The sequence below is a fragment of the Macaca nemestrina genome, chromosome 9, assembly GCF_043159975.1.
Source record: "Macaca nemestrina isolate mMacNem1 chromosome 9, mMacNem.hap1, whole genome shotgun sequence".
NCBI lineage: Eukaryota > Metazoa > Chordata > Mammalia > Primates > Cercopithecidae > Macaca > Macaca nemestrina.
This window is the reverse complement of record NC_092133.1, coordinates 17,028,043-17,051,018: the sequence shown is the minus strand read 5'-3', so window position 1 is coordinate 17,051,018 and position 22,976 is coordinate 17,028,043. Positions and strand designations below refer to the sequence as shown.

Genomic DNA, 22,976 nt, shown 5'->3' with positions numbered 1-22,976 from the left:
AGATTATAGTCTTGATTTGGCTGTCAACATGAGTGTTATCGATGTATAGAAATGCTACTGATTTTCAGACATTGAAGTTGTTTATCAGTTATAGGAGCCTTTTGGCAGGGTTTATGGGATTTTCTAGGTATAGAATCATATTGTCTGTAAAAAGAGATTGGCTTCTCTTCTTATTTGTATGCCCTTTACTTCTTTCTCTTGCCTGATTGCTCTGACTAGGACTTCCAGTAATAATTGAATAGGAGTGGTGAGAGAGGGCATCCTTGGCTTTTTCCAGTTCTCAAAAGAAATGCTTCCAGCTTTTTGCCCATTCAGTATGATGTTGGCTGTGGGTTTGTCATAGGTGGCTCTTGTTATTTTGAGGTATGTTTCCTCGATGCCTACTTTGTTGAGCATTTTTAACATGAAGGGATGTTGAATTGTATCAAAAGATTTTTTCTCCGTCTATTGACATGATCATGTGGTTTTTGTTTTTAATTCTGTTTATGTGGGTGAATCACATTTATTGGTTTACATGTGTTGAGCTAACCTTGCATACCAGGAATAAAGCCTACTCGGTCATGGTCAGTTAACTTTTTGATGTGCTGCTGGATTCAGTTTGGTAGTATCTTGTTGAAGATTTTTGTGGGTATGTTCATCAGGGATATTGGCCTGATGTTTTCTTTTTTCACTGTGACTCTGCCAGATTTTTGTATCAGAATGATGCTGGCTTTATAGAATGAGTTAGGGAGGTCTCTCCTTTATTTTTTGGAATAATTTCAGAAGGATTAGCTCTTCTTTGTACATCTGGTAGAATTTGTCTGTGAATTCATATGGTCCTGGGTTTTTATAGGTTGGTAGATTTTTTTATTAATGATTCAATTGCAGAACTTATTATTGGTCTATTCAAGATTTCAATTTCGTCCTGTTTCAATCTTGGGAGCCCGTGTGTGTCCAGAAATGTATCCATTCTTCTAGGTTTTCTACTTTGTATGCATAGAGATGTTCATAATAGTCTCTAAGGATTTTTTTTTATTTCTGTAAGGCCATTTGTAATGTTACTTTTGTCACTTCTGATTGTGTTTATTTGGATCTTTCCCCTTTTTTCTTTATTAATCTAGTTAGCAGTCTATTGATCTTGTTTATTCTTTCAAAGAACCAACTTTCGGTTTTGTTGATTTGTTGTGTAGATTTTTGCATCTCAGTTTTGATCAGTTCAGCTCTGATTTTGGTTATTTTCTTCTGGGAGCTTTGGAGTTGGTTTGCTTTTATTCCTCTAGTTATGGCATTAGTTTGTTAATTTGAGTTCTTTCTAACTTCTTGATTTAGTCATTTAGTGCTATAAACTTTCCTCTTAACACTGCTTTAGCTATGTCCCAAAAATTCTGGTGTGCTGTGCCTCTGTTTTCATTAATTTCAAATGATTTTTTTTCTGCCTTAGTTTAATTTTTTACCCAGAAATCATTCAGGTGCAGTTTAACTTCCATGTAATTCTATGGTTCTAAGGGATCTTCTTGGTATTGATTAGTATTTTCATTGCACTGTGGTCTGAGAGTGTGGTTGTTATTTTTTAAAAATTTGTTGAGGCTTGCTTTATGGCTGAGCATGTGCTCAATCTTAGAATATGTGCCATGTGCTGATGAGAAGAGTGTATATCCTGTTGTCAGGTAGGGTGTTCTATAGATGTCTATTAGGTCTATTTGGTCGTGTTGAGTTTAAGTCTAGAATATCTTTATTAGATTTCTGCCTTGATGATCTGTCTAACGTTGTCAGTGGGATGTCGAAGTCTCCCACTTGACTTGTGTGGTTCTCTAAATCTCTTTGTAGACCTCTAAGAACTTCTTTAAAAATGAATCTGGGTGCTTCAATGTTGGGTGCGTATATATTTAGGATAGTTAAGTCTTCTTATCAAATCGAACCATTTATCATTATGTAATGCCCTTCTTTGTCCTTTTTGATCATTGTTGGTTTAAAACCTATTTTATTTGATATAAGAATAGCAACTCCCCTGCTCTTTTTTGTTTTCAGTTTGCCTGATAGCTCCTTGTCCATCCCGTCACTTTGAGCCTGTGGGTGTCATTGGTATCATTACTTGTAAGATGGGTTTCTTGAAGACAGTTGTTGGGTCTTGCTTCTTTATCCAATTTGACATTCTATTTCTTTTTTCTTTTCTTTTCTTTTTTTTTTTTTTTTTTTTTTTTTGAGACAACGTCTCGCTCTGTCACCCAGGCTGGAGTGCAGTGGCGCGATCTCAACTCACTGCAACTTCTGCCTCCTGGGTTCAAGGGATTCTTCTGCCTCAGCTTCCTGAATAGCTGGGACTACAGGCGCCCGCCACCACTCCTGGCTAATTTTTTGTATTTGTAGTAGAGATGGGATTTCACCGTGTTAGCCAGGATGGTCTCGATCTCCTGACCTTGTGATCTGCCCGCCTCGGCCTCCCAAAGTGCTGGAATTACAGGCGTGAGTCACCAACTCTATGCCTTTTAAGTGGGGCATCTAACCCATTTACATTTAAAACCCATATTGCTATGTGAGGATTTGATCCTGTCATTGTGTTGTTAGCAGGTTGTTAGGCAGACTTGATTGTATAGTTGGTTTGTAGTGTCAATGGACCTTGTACTGAAATGTGTTTTTGTGATGGCAGGTATTGTTCTTTCATTTCTATGTTTAGCACTCCCTTTAGAACCTCTTATAAGGCAGGTAGTGGTAACAAATTCCCTTAGAATTTGCTTCTCTGAAAAAGATTTTATTTCTCCTTTTCTTATGAAGCTTAATTTGGAAGGATATGAAATTCTTGGTTGGAATTTCTTTTCTTTAAGAATGCTGAAAATTGGCCCCCAGTCTCTTCTGGAGTATAAGGTTTCTGCTAAAAGCTCCACTGTTAGCCTGATGGAATTCCCTTTATAAATGACCTGCCCCTTCTCTCTAGCTGCCTTTAGGACTTCTTCTTTCTCTTTTTTTTTTTTTTTTTTTTTTTGAGACGGAGTCTCCCTCTGTCGCCCAGGCTGGAGTGCAGTGGCATGATCTCAGCTCACTGCAAGTTCCGCCTCCCGGGTTTATGCCATTCTCCTGCCTCAGCCTCCCAAGTAGCTGGGACTACAGGTGCCCGCCACCTCGCCCGGCTAGTTTTTTGTATTTTTTAGTAGAGACGGGGTTTCACCGTGTTAGCCAGGATGGTCTCGATCTCCTGACCTGTGATCCGCCCGTCTCGGCCTCCCAAAGTGCTGGGATTATAGGCGTGAACCACCGCACCTGGCTGTGTGATTTATTTTGTAAGCAATATGAGTGAAGCAGGCACTCCTTGAGAGACACCCCCTCAGAGCAGCTCAGAAACAGAGACCCTCTGTATCCAGAACACAGAGAAGGTAGCCCAGACCAACTGGCAAGAGGGAGGGGGACAAAGAATGATGTGTAGCTTGTATTCACCGGGAGAAAGCCTGCAATTGCTTGAAAGGAAAGGTAGAAACAAAGGAATTGTAGAGGCTTTTCATACCCTGCATTAAAGTTAAAATCTAATTTAGATGAAAATGGATGCATAGAAATTAAACGTGTGTGCGTGGCTTTCGTCGTTAAGTTGTGGGCCCTGTAATGAGAGCTTTACCAAATTTATTCCCTTGGCTTGAAAATAAAAATGCTTTTTGAAATTTGATTTTGTTGTGTTACAAATTGTTTTAGCTTTGTGAATAGTACAAACCCCATTTCTGATCTGCCTCAAACAAAAATAGAGCATTAAAGTGTTTAAGATTCAATCAAAGGCTTGCTGTGAGCGGCACAATATTAAAATAACAGAAAAATCAATTCAATTTTTATTTTGAATATGATTTGTCACAAATAGCATTCTAATAGATAACACTGATTATATGGTAGCAAATGTAATTTATATATACCAAGTGCTCTGCCTTTGTCAGAGTCAGCATTAAGGAATTTGACACGTATGCAGGAGAACAATAAATGTCAACTGAAATATATACCAGTTAGATATCAATGGGATGCTGAAATGAATGATGCCGGCACATGCTATACTTATAAGTAATAATATGCAGTCTAAAGTAGCCTGGGTTTTCAAATAAGAACCCTTTTTATGTTGTCATTTAAAATATCTCATATTTCTGAAGGTCAGGAATAAATGGCACTATTAGCATTAAAAGCTAGTAAAAGAAAAAGTAATTTGTTGTTCATTTAACATAACATTTTATGAAATAGCTTTGTAAAGTATTCATTTTTTTTCTCCCTGTGGAGGCTGGGAAGACAGGAGGAAGATGCCTGATTCTCAATGAAGGGCTTTTTATTGCACCTTTGTTACTGTTAACATCTTGATTCAGTTAAGATCTCCGTGGAATTATGTGGTTTGTTCCTGGGCAGGTTAATACTGTGAAATAAAGACGTCTACGCAACTGTAGTCTTGGCTGGCTCCCGCAGGATGCTGCCCGGGTCCTGGCTTTGGTCCTTATCAGTAGTGCCATTTGGTATAGGGATGATAGTATGACACTAGGGACAAGTGGCAAGACTGTCAGAAACTGAGAATGGAGAGTTTTGATGTGACAGACATAGGTCCTCAAGAGAAAGAGGAGGGAGGCTCTTGCTATGTATCTGGGGAGCAGTGGCAGCGAAATCAGGATGTAAATCCAAATACAGATGTGGGGCCATCTTAGAAAGGCTCAGCCATAGAAACCCATTAAATCACCTTTCACCAGCCACAGGTCCTGAATCCCAAAATACTGTAGACCTCATCCATCTAGGCTCGTGGGCAACCCTCTCGGCTGGTCCTTTTCTTTATGTATTCTGAATTTTCAGCTTCCCTAGAACCAATCAGTCAAAATCTTTCTCTTTTTTTCTCTCTCCTCTAAAATGTGTATAAAAAATTAAAATAACACAAAATAACATTGCCAAACACCACTATAACCACTGTAATTAGCAAAGGTGAATGTTTTATCACGTTTTCTTCAAGTTCTTTTGTAAGAAGTAAACAAATATGGCACTTGGGACCACATGGCTATCTAGGTGCAGCCAGGAAGAGATCAGATCATCAGGTACACCAGCATACTCTGAACAGGTCTTCGGAGAGAATGCACTGAGAGTGGATAAAGAGATGACGCAGACACTGGGGCTGAAGGGGGAGGAAGCTGGGAACCCTGCATGGGGTTGTGGAGCACCAGGACTCATTCCTGGCTCTGAAGGGCTCCTAAGGAAGGGGTGAGAGAAGGAAATGCAGAGCAGCCTACTCCCAGCACGGACCTCCAGGATCCTAGTGGCAGAAAACATCATGACACCCACAGACAATTGAGTCGGCAGGGGGAGCTGCCCAGAGAGGGGGCGGAAACAGAGCTTGAACGTGCAGGGAGCCCAGGTGGTTTCGTGCAGGGTCAGCTCCAATGGAACACGGCCACAGACACCTATCCCCCAAGGCTCTCTATATTCCTTTGGTGGCTTTGACCTTTGTTAGCTGCTGGACCTGGAAAGAGCAAAGCTGTCTTTTCCAACAAACTGGGGTGAGTCTGATCTGTGCTGGCTCACAGGGCAGCCTCAGCTGCCCCACTGAAGCACTTTTGCCAGTGACCACCACCATAATGCTTTCACCTGCAGCCCCTGTGCTACCCCACCAGAGTCCTTTTACCCTGCTGCCCTCCTGGACCACTTTAGCCCACAGCATCCAATAGAGTACTGTTGCCAGCAGTCTGGGAGCACCTTGGTTCCCTTAGAGCAGCTGGTGCTTCACTTCAAGGGGCCAGAGGAAAAAGCTATGGGCCCAGTCCCAGCCCCCCAGGGTTAAAGCATGCAGCCTAGGAGTGTCAAGCTGAGTATTGGCCCTCTGAAAGCATCCAGAACAAACACTCAACTATACCCAACCTGTACCACAGTCAAACCCTCAAGGGCAACAAAGAACATGAAAACAAAAAGCCCCGTCCAAAAGACAGCAACTTCAAAGGATAAAGGAACATTAGCCCCCACAGAAAGAGCCAGTGCAAGAACTCTGGCAACTCTAAAAACCAGAGTGTCTTCTTACCTCCAAATGATCACACCAGCTCCCCAGCAATGGTTCTTAACCAGACTGAAATGGCTGAAATGTCAAACATAGAATTCAGAATCTGGATGGCAAGGAAGCTCAATGAGACACAAGAGAAGGCTGAAACCCAATCCAAGGAAAACAATAAAATGATCCAAGAGTTGAAAGATGACATTGCCATTTTAAGAAAGAACCAAACTGAACTTCTGGAAATAGAAAATTTACTACAAGAATTTCATAATACAATTGGAAGCATTAACAGCAATTGGAATAGACCAACCTGAAGAAAGAATCTAAGAACTTGAAGACCACTCCTTCAAAGCAATGCAGGCGAAAAAAATGAGGAAAAAAGAATTTTAAAAAATGAACAAAATCTCCAAGAAATATGCGATTGTGTAAAGAGACCAAGCCTAGGACTCACTGGCATTTCTGAAAGAGAGCAAGCAACTTAAAAAATACATTTGAGGATACAGTCCATGAAAAATTTCCTAATCTTGCTAGAGAGGTTTACATGCGAATTCAAGAAATTCAGAGAATCCCTGTGAGATACTATATAAGATGCCCATCCCCAAAACATATTGTAATCAGATTCTCCAAGGTCAATATGAAAGAAGAAGTCCTGGCCGGGCGCAGTGGCTCAAGCCTGTAATCCCAGCACTTTGGGAGGCCGAGATGGGCGGATCACGAGGTCAGGAGATCGAGACTGTCCTGGCTAACACGGTGAAACCCCATCTCTACTAAAAATACAAAAAATTAGCTGGGCGTGGTGGCAGGAGCCTGTAGTCCCAGCCACTTGGGAGGCTGAGGCAGGAGAATGGCGTGAACCCGGGAGGCAGAGGTTGCAGTGAGCCAAGATTGTGCCACTGCACTCCAGCCTGGGGCACAGAGCGAGACTCCCTCTCAAAAAAAAAAAAAAAAAAAAGAGAGAGAACTGTCAATTCTTGCACAGAAAAAGGAAGAGAGGAAGAGGTGACCCCAAAGGAGCACTTGATTGCCATGGAGGTCAAACTCTCCCAACAAAAGGCCCAAGTTGGCCCAAGGAATTTTCTTATCAGGTAATGAAAATTGTTTTTAGTGGCAAGAATGAGCTCATTACAAATGCAGCTTGTGCTAATAATGATAATTTGCTGAGCAGTAAAAGCACCTCTCTACCTCCCCCGCCAACAGACGACACTCTAGAAATTATAGGCTAGGGAGAAACAGAAAGGATAAAGATTAAGGAAAAGATTTGCAATGCGGAACTGCTTAAACAAAGGGAGTTACAGATTTGCACATTGAACTCGGTGATCTTAATCACGAAGTTGTAGAATAATTAGATACTGTTAAAGAATTGTTTAAATTGCCTTTATTCAATTTTGTTACCTCTATCACTGGGTTGTTTTTTCTGGTTTTGTTTCAGTTTTACAGCTCAAGCCATTTTTTAAAATTGGTGCAAAATGAATTAGTCAGTGACTTAAATATGGATGCACCATAAGATCCCATGGATGGGAGTAAGATATGGGCAGTTGCAAGGGGTCATTTCAGTCCTCACACCCCGTTAATTTCATGGGCAAAGACCCCCAATAACCTTGAGGCCCTAGGAGCCATCTGCGAACTGGGAGAAGGGGCCAGGCAGCTATCCATTCCTGTCTCTCATTCCTGAGAGGCCAGCACAGATGCAGCAGGCTGGGCCACCCCCGAGTCCTGGCAGTGGGGAGATCTAGCTCCACCTTTCCTTTACAAGATTGTGGGTTTTAACTCTTCCAGCGTTTTCAGAACACTGGGAAAAAATCCCGACAGTTCACTGAGTTTTGCCTCAGCCCTTGGAAGGGAATGCCAGCTACCTTCTATTGAGATGTGGCTTTTTTCCTTTAAACGCCTTTTTTTTTTTTTTTTTTTTTTTTTTGAGACGGAGTCTCACTCTTTTGCTCAGGCTGGAGTGCAGTGGTGTGATCTTGGCTCACTGTAATGTCTGCCTACCCAGTTCAAGTGATCCTCCCACCTCAGCCTCCTGAGTTGCTGGGATTACAGGCATGTGCCACAACGCCTGGCTAATTTTTGTAGTTTTAGTAGAGATGGGGTTTCACCATGTTGGCCAGGCTGGTCTCAAACTCCTGACCTCAGGTGATCCACCCGCCTCAGCCGCCCAAAGTGCTGAGATTACAGGCGTGAACCACTGCACCTGACCTTTCTTTAAACATTTAATCTCTAAAATATTAAAATATCTTTTAATACAAATAGGGATATTTTTAATGACTTTTTTCTTGCTTATAAAAACAATACCTATTGTCTATGGAAAACTGAAAAAAGCATAAATAAACAAATAAAAATAACCAATAGGACCATCATCCAAATGACCACTGCTAGCATTATAGGTTAGTACCCACGCCCCCACCCTTTTTTAAAAACAAAAAGCAGGATTATAGAGTGTATGAGTTTGTGTGTATGAGTAACACACACAGGTCTGCTGTTATTGTACAGTTTTATGACCTGCCTAAGGGATCCTAGGTATTTTTATACAACACCATTTTTCCATCATATCATTTAAAAATAATGAAATGTACCATAATCCGGAACCCTGTGGGGAAGGTGCCGTTATCTGGTTTTGTGTGACCATCTCCCTTTACACACATTCCTGGTTGTTTTTCTAGACAAAGGTTCTTAACCAGGCCTGTGGTGGGGACCCACGGCTGTCTAATGAAATCCATGGGCCTCTTGTCAGAACAAGATTTCCAAATGTTTAAAGCAAAATACATAAGATTACAAGGGAAACAATATTGAAATATTATCAAAATATTAAAAAGAACAAATTTATAAAACAGCCATTTGTTTCTTTATTCTTATATTGAATAACAGTATGTGAGAGAGTAGATATAGCCACTATAATTAACCACCATGATTATAAAGAGATGAGCTTTAACATCATTCAAGCTGTTTGCAGCCAGAGCCACGTGATACAAAAACATCCGTGATTGCTCTCAGGCTAAGGTGACGGGTCCTGCAGTGGTTCGTGGCTTACATTCATCAAGGAAGGAAATACTAAATTTCGCCTGGAAGTTAGTGAAAACAATGATGTAACTTTTTTTCTCATCAAAGTTCTCTGACCTTCTGACTTCTACCCATGGAATCATGGTAGCCCAGGATGTCCAGGTGAAAATTCTTGCCTTGGAAAAAATCTTCCAGACCCAGACCCAGCTTGCTGCGTTGTGTGACTCTGCATGTTTCTGAGCGGATGACAACGGTCTCATTGTCCCAGGAGCTGTTTTTTTGTTTCTTCTGCATGCGGATGGTTGCTGAGGGAGGTCAGGGTGCCTGCTAGTGGCAAGAGCATGTTATCCAGTGTTACAGCTTGAACTATGTCCCTCAAAAAAAAAAAAAAAAAAAAAAAAAAAAACGTGTGAAAGTCCTAGTCCCCGTACTTTATGTGACTCATTTGGAACTAGAGTCATTGCAGGTGTAATGAGTTACAATGAGGTCACAGTGGAGTAGGGCATGCTCCCGATCCAGTGCGACTGATGTCCTTTGTAAGAAGATGGCCGTGTGAAGGCAGAGAGGCACCCAGGGGGCCTGGAGTTAGTAGCAAGAAATGCCAACATGGCTGCAAAACACAGCAAGCTAAGAATAGGTAAGGAAGGATTCCCCCATGGGTTTCAGAGGGAGCAGGGGCCTGCTAACACCCCAGTTTTGGACTTCCCGCCCCCAGAACTGTGAGACAATAAATTTCCGTTGTCTTAAGCCACTCAGTTTGTGGGACTTTGTGGAGGCAGCCCTATCACACCAATATAGCTGATATCTGCTAATTGGACCCTTCTGGGGACCGGGATTCTGGAAAACCAGGGCTGGGGTGGGCGTGGCATCTGTGTCGCTGTCAGTAACATGCCAGGACCCAGAGACTGTTTGGTTAGAGGGTTGGGCTAGGTCTTCAGTGAAGATCCTGGCCTGGCTGCAGTGTTACCTCGGGGGTTAGGAACCCTAGCTCATGGTCAACATAACCTGGAGAAAACCCGCACAAGAAACTTCAGCATGCAGAGAAGCAGCCTCTTTATACTCACATGACAAAAAAAAAAAAAAAAAAGGTCTTTATCATTAATGACATGCGACTGTCAACCACTCAGGATGCAGGCGGCAGTTAAAAACTTCTTGTTATTAAATTTCTTTATTGCTCATTGGGCATGATGCCAACACGAGAACGGCAGGTTTCGGAAGCCCCACTTAAAGTTCACCTCTCCCTGGGAGACGCTGCGCTTCTAGCCTTCTGCATACTTTGCGGAGGACAGTGGCTCTAGGTAAATCTTCCCACTGCATGGTATACTTGGCCTCTGAGCACAGCCACATGTCAACGGAGTTCTGGGGTCCTCTCTCAGGGGCCTTCCAAGGGCAGGGCAGCTTTCATCTAGGAGAGAAATCATCCGTGTGAGTTGAAGGCAACTGGCCCAGCTAAGCAGAAAGGCCACTGCACACATTTCATCCCCTTTTTGAAACAGTAGTAGGAAGGAAAGAGACAGGCCTCCTCACCTGGAATAGAAAAATCGGGATATTTTGGCAGCAGCTCTTCATGCTGCAAAACTTTTGGAGAAGGAGCAGAAGTTTTTGTGGAGCTAACTCCGTATATTCTAAAACAAGAACAGAAGTCACGAAGTTATAGACCTTTCCTTCAGAATAGAATAAGAATAAATATAAATACAATATATAAGAGTAAATATATGAACATGGTATGTTTATTTCCTTACAATTTATTCTAAAGGGAAAGATCATCCTCCTCATTTTGCAGAAGAGAAAACTGAGGCCACTCAGCACCCTTGGGCCATAAGCCACTGCCAGGATGGTAGCCCTGCTGGTTTTTACTCCCAGCCCCTCCCTGCAAACCAGCAAAGAACACAGGTAGAGCTGCTGGAAAATGCTGAGCGCAGGTCAGAAGCAGGGGGCAGCTGCCTACTGGGGAAGCCCTGAAACTACAAATGAGGCACCTTTTCTAAGACAAATCACACACAAATCGTCCTAGTGCTGGGACAGGGACATCTGGTAAACCCCCGTCCTGGGTTTGCACTTCTCCCTTTGATCTTGTGCCTAGGGTGCCGACCCAAGCCAGACTCACTCTTCATATGGTTTCAGATGTGCTTTCTTGGCCCTCTCTGTGATGTCCAGGAAATCCTTGTAGCAGTTTTTGGCCATGACAGTATATCTCGTGCCACAGCCAAATTCAGTGACCCTGGCTCTCGGCAGGTAGCCTGCCCAGCCAGGGATTGGAGGCTCCTGGAGAGGTTTCTTTACGTATTTGCATTCTGTGAAAAGACACCATGGCACAGAGAAAGCAACTAAAAAATGTTATCCACTGATCCAGAAGCTGAGGCCTGAAAACTTGTGACTTGCCTAGGGTCTCCTAGTTCTCAGACCAGCACCCTCTTCCGTAACCAGGACTGTGCTCTGTCCCCTAGAAATGTTTGTTTCTGGCCAGGCACTGTGACTCATGCCTGTAATCCCAGCCCTTTGGGAGGCCGAGGCGGGCAGATCACCTGAGGTCAGGAGATCGAGACCACCCTCGGCAACATGGTGAAACCCTGTCTCTACTAAAAATGCAAAAAGTAGCCGGGCATGGTGGCGTGCACCTGTAGTCCCAGCTACTTGGGAGGCTGAGGTGGGAGAATCGCTTGAACCTGGGAGGCAGAGGTTGCAGTGAGCTGAGATCGCACCACTGCACTCCAGCCTGCGCAACAGAGTGAGACTCCGTCAGAAAGAAAGAAAAGAAAGAAAAGAAGAGAAGAGAAGAGAAAATAAAAGAAGGAAAGGAATGAAAGGAAAGAAAGAAAATAAAAGAAAAAGAAAAAGAAATGTATCTTTCTCATTTTAAGAAATGGAGCCTTTGCGTTTGGCACTGACCCCTGGGATTTGGAACTGTGTGGGATTCTGGGTACTCTGGGGCAGCTCAGCTGGCCTGTAAGAATCTGCATGGGTGACCAGGGGTAAGGGGAAGTGGTTTCAGGACACTGCTACCCAGGAGCAGGGGGTGGTGCTGCTGATTGTACTGGTGCAGGGCCCGCAGGACCATCTCCTCGGAGTTGACAGGCTTCAGTTTTGGGGCAGTGGCCACTGCACAGCAAAATTCCCGCAACTGGTCTTTATAGTGCTGTGTTTTCTCCTGGAAGGTTTTCACACAGTGGTTCATGTCATCCTCCCTGGACGTTCCTTGGCAGCTGAGGAATGGTATGAAGCCTGCAAGAGCCGAATGGAATCACGGCCTTCAGCAAGACTGGCCAGCAAGGAATTCAGAGCCCGCCTAAACTCCCCAGCATTTCAGCCCACCCTTTGGCATTTCTTCCTCAGCCAACAACACTACGTTTTTCCAAAGGCCATTAATACAAACAGTGCTGTTGTTTCCACTGTGACTGGGCCCTCCCAAGGTCACAAAAAATGACCTTGGAGCTGGGAAGGGAAGGCCCATTTCAACAAAGGCGGTGACAGTAATACTCTTTGAATAGCAAAGCCCCTGATGTCAGCCTGATGGAAAATGGGGAAAGCATTTAATGGGCCAAAATGATAGTCTAAGGAGTAATTGAAATTATTCATCTTTTTAGAGAGAAAGCTTATTTTCCTCGACACTTCCCAAATGCAATTTGGGATCTTTCTTGCCGGACCATCAGGAAATTGCAGGCTTATTAAGAGCAGAGCCCTATTACACAAAAAGGTAAATTCATTATCTGCAAGACCCACTCCTAGCACAATTTTTCACCATTTCCCACCAAGTAACATATAATCATTACAATTAGTATGGGTAAAACACAACTATTTACTTAAACTGGAGGCTGAATCCTAAGTACTATAACATTGTCACAATAAAACAATTTTTTTTTTTTTTTTTTTTTTTTTGCAGAACAAATGAGGAAAACTGGTTAAGAACTTGGTTTTAAACTGCAAAATAAATAAATAAATCTCTCTCCTTATGGAAGCCCAACATTCTTGCCATGGTCTCCAGGAAAACAAAACCTGACTTCGGAGTTGAAAGTAGCAATCCTCACCCCCTGAGCCCTACAATAACCCCCTCTGGAAGAATCTAATTACTAATCTTGACAGTGTTGGAAGCCTTCCACACATTGCCCAGTCTCCCCAACCCTTGGACGATTAAAAGATATCCTAATATCAGGAAGACCCTAGGGGCCTTGCCACAGTGGTTTCCCTGCCATCAGGGCCTACTTTGATCTGCCTAGGTTTTATATTAGTGCATATATGCACACACATAAGCATACAAGCTACCTTTATCGAGTCTCGCTAAGGACCAAGACATTTAAAATAGGTTATGTATGCTGGCTCCTTTAATCCTCACAACAATCTTATGGTATCTCATGTAGTGGGTTGAACTGTATCCTCCAAATAGATATATCCAAATCCTAACCCCTGGTACCTGTGAAAGTGCTCTTATCTACAAATAGGGACTTCTCAGATGTAATTAAGGGTCTAGAAATGAGATCATCCCAGATTTAGGGTGGGTCCTAAATCCAATGACTGATGTCCTTACACCTGAAAGAAGAGGGAGACTTGAGACACAGGGGGAAATGCCATGTGAGGATGAAGTGACTGGAGAGATGCTGCCACAAGCCAAGAACACTGGGGCCACCAGAAGCTGGAAGAAGCAAAGGTGGGATCCTTCCCTAGCGCCTTCAGAAAGAGCATGGCCCTGCGGGCACCTCGATTTCAGACATTTGGCCTCAGAACTGTGAGGGAATGCATTTCCATTGCTTTAAACCACCTAGTTTGTGGCAATTTGTTGCAGTGGTCCTAGAAAACTAATACATCCATTTTATAGAATGTTGTACTTACCACAGAGAGGCAAGTTACTTAACAGTCTCATTGACAGTGGCCAAACAGATTCGAACCTCAGCTTGTCAGAACCCAAAGCCCATTCTCAACCAGCTGTTAGGACCGGGGTGAGGCTGGGCAACCTTGGAATATCCCCCTAGCACCACTCCTCCTGAGAACGGCTGTATGGGAGAGCCAAGGGTCTGTGGGGATCACTGGGTTTGTCACCCACAGGGATATGACTTAGTAAGTTCTCAGTAGCCCAGAAGCCTGAGGAGGAATAGCCTCTAGGTAGGGCAACCAATTGTCCTGGTTTGCCAAGGACTGAGGAGTTTCCCAAATGCAAGATTTTCAGTGTTAAGGAAAGTCCCAGGCAGTCCCAGGACAAAGGCAGTTCCAGGTAGACCAGGGCTGTTGGTCAGCCTTCCTTTAGGGGATGCAGGAAAGGATGGGAGCACAAGGATAACCTTTGTGGAGGACTTGAGAAAACTTGGGGAGGACAGGGCCTCTACTTATTCGTGTGTCTATCCTCATCACATTGTGTCTATCCTGGTCCAGATTCTTTCAACAGGCATTAAGTGCTTCCTCTGCATACCAGGCCATGTTCTGGGACATGTGGTCTAAGTTCTGCCTCTCAGAACCCAGCCATCAGCCATCTTCAGCGATGGAATGCTCTCAATGCATGTCTCAAAAGCTAGAACGCCTAGACTGGTCCAGTTGGCTGCACAGACACAGACAGTGGGTCAAGGCAGGGACAGAGACCAGGACACAGGTTCCCCTGCCGGGCACAGCTGCAGGGCACATCCACACTTACCGCTGTAGCCTGGTGTGATTGGCAGATTTCTCATGAAGGTCTTGGAAGGCTCCATGATTTCGCTCTCTGTTAGTGGAGGGAAGAGGGAATGAAATGATCTCATCAAAAGTCACTACCTTAAGGAATTACTATGGAGTGTGCACAAGCTCTTGGAAGTGGAAGAATGACTGCCAGGGGTTAGGCCTGAGAGGCACCATCTTACCCAAAGGCAGTGACATAGCTGGCTTCAGTCATAAACCAATGACCTATGACCAAGGGCCCATCACCTTTTCTGTTAACTTGGATAACAGTCTGTAGATCACACCTCCCAGCGTCTCCTCTCCCCGGAAGCACCCTCCCCTCCATCCAACCTCCAGCCATCCAATAATTGTGAACTAGACTCATACTATGGCTGTGAAACATGATACAGGCTGGAAATGCAAAGCTGAGCAAGCCCAGAAGCCCCTGTGTGAGGTTCACGAACCTCAGGGGAGGAGAGAGATGAGGCCCACACACCCCCAGACCCCCTTCTTGATCCAGGTGAAATCAGGTTGCAGTGGTGATGGTTGCCAGCCCCCACCATCACCCCTGGAACATCTGACAATGTCCAGAGGCATATTTGGCTGTCAGAAGTGGGGGATGGGATGCTACTGAACATCCTGCAATGCACAGGGGCCCCCCCGCATTCTCCGGCACACACACACACACACACACATGCACGCACGCACGCACGCACAAGGGAGAAGGAGTTCTGGCTCGAAGGAATCAGGAAGTCCCAAAAGGCAGACATGGAGTCCAAGGAGGGTAAGCAGAGGCCACCCTCTGCTTCAGCGGCCTCCACTGAAACATCAGTTTATGTGAATGCTGTTTCTGCAATAAGACACCTTCCCTCTTTGGGCATCGCTGGTCATTCCCCCCAAGTGGGCTGAGGCCTTGCCAAGTCCTGCCTGCTGAGCCAGTTCATCTCTGTAAAGCAATGCCCTTGAGGCTGGAAGAAGAGGATTCAGGGTAGAGGGGAGGGCCACAGTCATGGCTTAGTCGGCACTGATGGGGATGGTTAAGACAGTTCAGCCCCTGCCAGGCTGACAGCAGTGAGGACTGTGCCACGTCTAGGCCGGTCTAACGGCATCACGTACCTGGCTCCTGGGAGGAAGCACTGAGCCTGGAGTCAGACAGACCTGGCTGTGAGACCATGTCCCACCCAAACTGACCACCTGCTTACTTTTCTGAAAGCTTTCTACGCTTGTTCAGTCCTCTCAACAGCCCCATGATATAAATGCTATATTATACCCATTTCCCGATTTAAAAAGGCAACAGACAGGGAACACGGGCTATGCCCATGCAGTTGCAGCAGAACCGCATTCTCCTTTAATCCCCACAGCTTCCCTAAGAATGAGTTCCTGTTGGAACCTCCATTTTATAAATGAGAAAAATAAGGCACAGAGAGGTGAGGTAACTGTTTCAGGGTTCCAGAGTGAAAGGGGGTGTGAACAGGTGACCTCTAAATTCCCAGGGACAGGATATGTTGCCCAAAATCATCAGCTGGGGTAAAAGCCTGCCTGGAGGAGGTGGGCAGGTAGGAGGGTGGGGTGAGAGGCGGTGCCCTGAGAAAGGGGGCTAGGAGGGGGTAGAAAGTACCAGCAGGACCCCTCCTATCACCCTCTTCCAATCCCACCCCAGCGCTCACCTGGGCGGGGCTGGCTGTATCCGGCGCCCACCTGGCCTCTGCCGGGCCGCCCAGGATCCCTGCCTTCCACCAGGCCTTTGTGCGCTCACCCCGTGGAGCACAAAGCCCCCACCGCTGCCAGCCTGCCCCTCCCCCACTCTTCCCGGGGTCCCACCTGGAAGGTGGGTGAACTGAGTGACTCTGGGGCGCTTCCCCCAGCGCCCGGCACAGCCCGCCCCGCCGGTGTAAAGTCGGGCATCTGCGCAGCAAACATCTGGCCTCGGAGCTGTCCTCCGCGCCTTGGCTGCCCCAGCCAGGGACAGGGTATGCAGAGGGCTCTAGGTCAAAGCGGGCGTTTTTGCGGGTGTAGACCCGGCGGCGGCTGGGCCTGCTGGTCTGGCGAGGGAAGCGGGTGGGCGGGAACAGGGGGGCGGGGCCGGCAGTGGGCGGGAGGAGGCGAGGCCTGGGGGCCCTGGCGCCTCCAATACAGGAGCTTCCTGGGCCTGGCAGCCCCTCCCTCACTGTCTCCTGTTAGGAGAGGCAGATTTTCAGGTGGCCCAGACAGGTGAAGGCAGAGAAGAGTGGCTGTGCACCTGGGGAAGGTGAGTCATCCTTCTTTCTAATCACCCTTGGTGGGGCACCCAGACTTCCTCTCATTGGATTGAAACCCACCAAGATGTCCGCCCTATGAACCAGATTTTGTGGGAGCGGGCACGCGCTGGCTGCTCCCTTTACAGAAAAGGACGCTGAAGCTGCGCTACTTCCAGGACACGCTTGTTTGCGGCACCTCCCGGCCTTCCCTACCTCTACCTGTGTAAAAATTGAACTGCAAATGAAGGCTGGTGGAGCCTACCACCATTTATACCTCGCTTTTATCACCCCATTTAGAAATACCTCGGGCCATCAGGAAGCTTTCAGAGCCAACGCTGGAGGGTGACTCAGGTGTAGGCTCTGGACACAGCCAGTTTCACGTGAAGGCTGGGATGCCCAGGGGCAAGAGCCCGGCCAGGCCTTCTGCATGTTTTAGTGGCTTTCACTGGGGTGCAGTGGCATTGGCAGTGGTCACTCTGCTTACCTGCCCTCCTTCTGGCTAGATCACTTTCTTCTAGAGAAAAGGGGCTCTGTGCATATCGATGGGGCCTTGGTTCCCAGCAAACAGAGGACCTAGTATTGTTAGAATAACTTAATAAAAGGTATAGCCGGGCGCGGTGGCTCAAGCCTGTAATCCCAGCACTTTGGGAGGCCGAGACGGGCGGATCACGAGGTCAGGAGATCGAGACCATCCTGGCGAACACGGTGAAACCCCGTCTCTACTAAAAATACAAAAAACTAGCCGGGCGAGGCGGCGGGCGCCTGTAGTCCCAGCTACTCGGGAGGCTGAGGCAGGAGAATGGCGTAAACCCGGGGAGCGGAGCTTGCAGTGAGCTGAGATCCGGCCACTGCGCTCCAGCCCGGGCGACAGAGCGAGACTCCGTCTCAAAAAAAAAAAAATAAAATAAAATAAAAAAAAGGTATAGCACCTGGAAAAAACTGAAACTCTCTCTCCACCACCTGAGATGGGGTAGAGAAGGAGGTCAGTACTGATGTGTCCGTCATGCGGTTTACAAACCCAGGATGGGGGAAAAACAATCTGGGCCACATGAGATTCAGAGTTTTGCTTTATTAGGCATCTGTGAAGACAAGAGTTTGCAGACACAATCCTGTCTGGTGGCGAACTGCTGCAAAGTTCTGTGAAGTTTGAATTTATCTTGTAGTGAACGAGACCCCAGTAGCTGATATTTTAGAATAGTGGTCCATATTTCAAGCAGATGAGAGGTGTGACGTTATGGCCAACAACTTTTATACTAGCCATCCACTTAAGCCATTTCCCAGCATACATATGCAGCTTAATCACAGCTATACATTTCTACAATGTGAAATTCGATCTTTGACTAATAATGCGTTTTGACTCCTGTTTACATTGGTGCATGCGATTCTTTGCTACCCTGGCAATTAACCAGACCTGGACTCTAAAAGCTAAACTTGGTCTAAATAACATTCTAAGGGTAAGGCAGCCTCTATAATCTGGACTCAGCCATCATTTTGCAAAAACAGTTGTATGGTTCCTCCTGTTTCCCCTCCTGTCTGTAACCTGTCTGTTATTCAGCATTTATTCATGCCTGCTGTGTTCGGAAAGGGCAGTTACAAGGGAAAGCTTTGATGATTCTGCTTCCTAGAAAGGTGAATATCAGATAATATGTCGGGGACAATTGAGTAATGGGTCAAGACAACAGGCCTTGTAGATGCTTTCTAAGATTAGAAAAATGTGTTCAAGTGTACTTATCCAGTGCTCTTATTCTAGAATATTCCAGTGGGGGTAGGGAAGGAGGGATGGATTTGGGGGTTTTGTTTAAGGACTTTGACAACTGGGGCTGCAACTCTATGGCCAAAAGATAAAATTATCATCCTCTCCATCACCTGTCTGCCAACACTGCAGATTTCTATCTGCTCATTTAAGAGAAACAGTACACAGGGAGATAGCGTTAATGCAAGGCGGGAAAGGCTTTACATTAGCCCAAAAAAGAGGGGCTTGGCCATGTTACTCACACTTACACTTAGCCAAGCAGAAAAGCTGGGCTTATGTACCACTTGGTTTCCTTCTTTGACCCTAGCATCCTGAAAACGTCACACACAGTGGACCACGCTTTGCCCTCAGAGTGACTGCTCTGTCCCGGAAGGAGAGGTCAACGACTCCTGAGGACGCAAGCGTTTCTTAGGTTGTTCTGCGCAGTCACATTGCTTCCAGACCAAGAACATTCAGCTCTTAAAGTCTGCACAGGAGAATTGATAGAATCTGCTCCTTTCAATGGAATCCGTGACTCTTTGGGAAGGATGTGCATGGAGAAGGGTCTGATGAGGCTCCTGATCCAGGTGGTCCATGTATGTTCAGTGTGTTCTGACCCTAGGCACCTCTGTCTATTGCTCAGTCTTGCGTACATAGTCCATAGCTTGGCATCAGCACAAACTGATGCTTAGTGAGCACAATTAAGAAATCAAACTGTGGAAAATTAAGGACAGTAACAAAAGTATCATCAACAAAAATCAAGGATCATTTTCCTTTTTGAAACAAGCGCATCATAGAAACAAAGATTCTGTACAATATTCTAACATTATATGTACATAAAATTATATTACTCATAACTACATTGAAAAGTCTTATTTGTAGAATATGGCTGGCAACAAAGAAAGACCCATACCATTTAGCGTTGGAAGCAGGGCAGGGAGCAAGAGAACACTAGCAAAGACACCTTTGTGCCTGGATACACAATCCCGCTACTAAGTTATGTGACTAACCAGCACTCTCTAGTTCTGTGGTTTGTTCGTGTTTCACATTCTAGTAGGGAGTTCTGCAGCAGGCGATGTGAAAAAGAAGACATGGTCAAATGAAATGTGAAATGCTTTTAAAATCTGCATATTGGCTATGATAATGGGTTTGTGAATCCAAGTTGCATTGGAAGTTCGCTCATTCTCCATTCATTATGCATGCCTCCAGTGATTTAATGAATTTCAGCAGGTGGAAAAAACAGCTTTGAACAGATCAGATGGGCTGTGAGTCAGATTCTTGATTCTTTTTCCTCATTTGGCTCCTGAATATTGCAGAAAACTGGTTTTGTACAGTGGGGAAGGAGAGAGTGAAGGCCCTCCAGTTGGTTCCTCAGTCAGCTCTGTTCTTGGTGTCCCTTTCTTGCAATTTTTTCCCTCCCCTGGCCCTTCCTGTGAGGGTTAAAAGTGCCATCTCATCTCTAAGCCAGGTGGAGGCCCAATCCCATTGACCAAGAGGGCAAGGTATGGGGTCACCTTCACGTGTAAGCACTCTTTCTAAGGGAGCCCAAAGGGAACACCTGCAGAGTGTGGGCTGTGGTCTGTGTGTGAACTTGAACGAAATCTCAAGTTAGTATTTCTCAAATTTCAGTTGAACCATGATGCAGTCTACACTACAAATGCAGATTCTGGTGCAGTTGGCCTCAGTTAAAAAGGGCCCAGATCCAGGAACCTGTTTTCAACACGCACCCAGGCAATTCTGATGCAGGCAAGCCACAGGCCTGCTGTGAAAAAAAAAAACAAAACTGACTTAATCCATCAAGTATAGATCTACAAATTGAGAGAGACTTGAAAAACTGAAGATTTTAATGAAACATTGCATAGCACAGATTCTCTTCCCAAATTTCACCCATGTATTCCTTTCAAAATGTGGGACTAAATGGCCAGAACTCTTAGGGAGATGAAGGCGAGTGGGAAGGCGGGGGTTAATTTAAAATCTGTCTGCTTTTCAAGGTGAGGGGCTCTTCTGGATGCCTGGGCTTGGTGATGCAAACAAGACCAAAGGCAACCTCATTTTCTTACCCAGAATTCCTACTAAGGTTCACTAGAATTACTTATGAACTCAGAAATCAGGGCTGGGCATGCTGGGAATTTATACCACAGCATAGAATTTGGGATACGTCAGTAACTCTTTACTATCTATTTCCATCATGGCAAGTTTTCACCTGCTAAGAATGTGAGGTATCAGCTCTCCTACTCGCAAAAGCCCTGGTGGATTACCCAAGGCTACGGTTATTCTTCCCCGAACCTCCTTGCTATTTAAATTATATGAGAACCTAAAACAGTGCCCAGTGTAGGCAGCCTTCTACCACCAGCTAAAAACATTCCCAGTTCCCACTGATTCACCACTTTTAATCACATGATGATGAAAAGAAATTAACTGCAGATGGGTGGCATTTTATATTGACTGCCATCCAAAAACTTTAGAAAGAAAAGTCTCAGATGAAGATCTCCTCCTGGTTCAAAGATGTCATTTTAAATCTAGAAAGACAGCAATAGGGCATCCTAAATTCTACTTAACAGAGATCTGTTCAAAGCAGCGCAACCACTGCTGCAGCAATGTACTGATTTCCTTCTCCGTGGCCGTTTCACCACTTTTGTACCTATGAAACTAGCTGCTCCTCCAGGATCCTTTAATCTTCTATGCCTAAACCTTAATCTTAATTTCTGTTTTTCTGACTCCAGTGTGCCCTCAAAAGTCACTAATTATTTCCAGCCCTGATTGTTCTCATCTTCCCTGCTGAAATTCACATGGGCAATGGCGAGGGTCAAGGTTAGGGAAAGAACAGTCAAGGCTGAGGTCAGCAGATGCAGATAAGTTGAGTCCCAGGGGGCAGGCAGCGGGGCGGGAGGGTTAGTAATTTAAGAAGTCGATCCCAACTTTGACACTCTTCGAAGTGGCTATATCAATGGCTGTGGCTTTGATCTCGGTGTCCCCAAACTGCATAAGGGTCTGGATCTCCCTCCGGGCGGGCACTGCGGTGCCACTGGTCCCCGTGAGATCCAGGCGAAGTGTGCCACACTTCTTCACCCCGGGATCAGTGATGAAGCTGACGTTGTCATGCTCAGAGCTGTAGATGTTGATGACAATGACCAGCTGGGAGGGCTTGGCCGGGGTATAGCTACGCTTGACCAGCTCACCCAGGGCCACAGACTGGTCGGCAGAGATGAACTTGTCGAAGACGTCGGTGCACCACCGAGTGCCATCCTTCACCAGCAGCTTCTCGGGCGGGTGCTTGCCCTCCACGTAGCGGTTCAACACGCCCACCCCATAGGTGAGCGGCGACCGGCGAACCTTGATGACCGCAGGGTCCAGACCAAAGAGGACGGCGCCCTTGAGGATGGTGAGGCCCACGTCCTGGGGAATGATGATCCGGCACTGGTCCCCGAAGGCAGCCTGCACTGCCTGCTGCAGGAGGGGCGCCTCGGCAAAGCCGCCCACCAGAAAGAGGAACTTGACGGTGGACACCTCGGGCTTCTGAAACAGGTCCCCTGGAAGGGAAGAGGCAGGGAGAATGTCCTGTCACCAAAAGCCAGCAAGGAAGGGGGAACTAGGCTGCCTGCATCTGTGGGGAATGGACAAGACCACTTGGGCCAATGGGAGGGCAGGCTTACTCTGAGCTCCTTGAACAGAATCTTTGCAGAACTGGTCTTTTAAAGAAAGAGAGTTTGCACACCAACATGTTACGGAATGAAAGCCAGAGCTGCTGCTAAGTAGAAATGCATTTTAACAGATACATGGTGATAATTTTAAGTAGAATTTGGTTTGCATAAATGAATATTCCTAAAGCTCTCCAAACTATGGTTCTGTTGGGTAAGTCAAGGCAGGCTGTTATAAATAGAATTCTCTGATTTTCATAAAAATCGCATCCCACTCCTAGAGAGTCTGATTTGGTAGGTGAGGGATGGGATACTGAAAAAGTCCCCGGTGAGTCTGCTATGTGTCCGTGGGTACTGCCACCAATGCAGCAGGATAATGACATGACCAGATTCCATTTGCCATCTTGCAGAACTTCCTTTGGTTCACACAACAGTTCCTTCTTCCCTAGCAGGGTGAGGATGTCTAACATGTCCCAGTAAAGCAAAGAATATGCATTTCCTAGGGCCTGCCACTCTCAGGTAACATTGCCTCAGAGCTTCCAGCCCTCTGATCTTTTTGTTGTTTTAAAGTTTTGTTTATTTAATTCTTCCTCTTTGTCATTACCAGCTCTCTGACTTTTGAGGCCAAACGGAAAGCCTGGGTGAGGCAAGCTCTCAGCAGCTTTGCAGTACAAGGAGAGGGATCCAGAGTCTATGCCCAGCAACCTCTCACATACATGGCAAAGCCCTGCCCGGTCCTGCGGGGCCCTTGCCTGTGGCTCCCAGATCCAGGCCAACCTGACTCCACAGGCACCAGCTGG

The 22,976-nt window shown here is 45.8% G+C and overlaps 2 protein-coding genes and 1 long non-coding RNA gene across 11 annotated transcripts in view; 1 reads left to right on the top strand and 2 right to left on the bottom strand.

Moving 5' to 3' along the window:
* Positions 1-10,102: 10,102 nt before the first annotated feature.
* Positions 10,103-16,613, bottom strand: SPMIP5 (sperm microtubule inner protein 5). 3 transcript variants are annotated; one of them, XM_011717028.3, is made up of 6 exons: positions 16,391-16,613; positions 14,571-14,636; positions 11,957-12,175; positions 11,061-11,247; positions 10,481-10,578; positions 10,103-10,358 (listed from the first exon to the last, which is right to left on the bottom strand). In XM_011717028.3, the coding sequence occupies exons 2-6, from the start codon at positions 14,623-14,625 to the stop codon at positions 10,213-10,215; spliced, it is 705 nt and encodes a 234-aa protein (XP_011715330.1). In that variant the 5' UTR covers positions 14,626-14,636; positions 16,391-16,613; the 3' UTR covers positions 10,103-10,212. The 3 variants fall into 3 exon arrangements, with proteins under 3 accessions (XP_011715330.1, XP_011715323.1, XP_011715316.1); XM_011717021.2 differs by lacking the exon at positions 16,391-16,613 and adding an exon at positions 16,237-16,368; XM_011717014.3 differs by lacking the exon at positions 16,391-16,613 and adding an exon at positions 15,686-16,082.
* LOC139356178 (uncharacterized) lies at positions 16,402-22,920 on the top strand. Of its 3 annotated transcripts, none has more exons than XR_011607616.1 (3): positions 16,402-16,539; positions 16,751-16,817; positions 22,784-22,920. It is a non-coding gene; the product is annotated as an uncharacterized lncRNA (long non-coding RNA). The 3 variants fall into 3 exon arrangements; XR_011607618.1 differs by lacking the exon at positions 22,784-22,920 and adding an exon at positions 17,104-17,237; XR_011607617.1 differs by lacking the exon at positions 22,784-22,920 and adding an exon at positions 16,912-17,047.
* LOC105467402 (heat shock protein family A (Hsp70) member 12A) overlaps positions 17,856-22,976 on the bottom strand; it is a 182,077-nt gene continuing 176,956 nt past the window's right edge. For all 5 annotated transcript variants that reach the window (XM_011716985.3, XM_011716983.3, XM_011716992.2 and 2 more), the window contains one exon: positions 17,856-22,068. In XM_011716985.3, the coding sequence (XP_011715287.1) occupies positions 21,431-22,068 (638 nt within the window). In that variant the 3' untranslated portion in view covers positions 17,856-21,430. The remainder of the gene's footprint in view (positions 22,069-22,976) is intronic.

Excerpts from the sequence above, each read along its gene's own strand:
- SPMIP5 (XM_011717014.3), bottom strand. The coding sequence starts at position 15,743 with ATGGTCTCACAGCCAGGTCTGTCTGACTCCAGGCTCAGTGCTTCCTCC. Across the intron at positions 14,637-15,685 it reads TGCTTCCTCCCAGGAGCCAG|AGAGCGAAATCATGGAGCCT; the intron begins GTACGTGATGCC and ends CTCCACTAACAG. Across the intron at positions 10,359-10,480 it reads TCCCGATTTTTCTATTCCAG|ATGAAAGCTGCCCTGCCCTT; the intron begins GTGAGGAGGCCT and ends TTTCTCTCCTAG.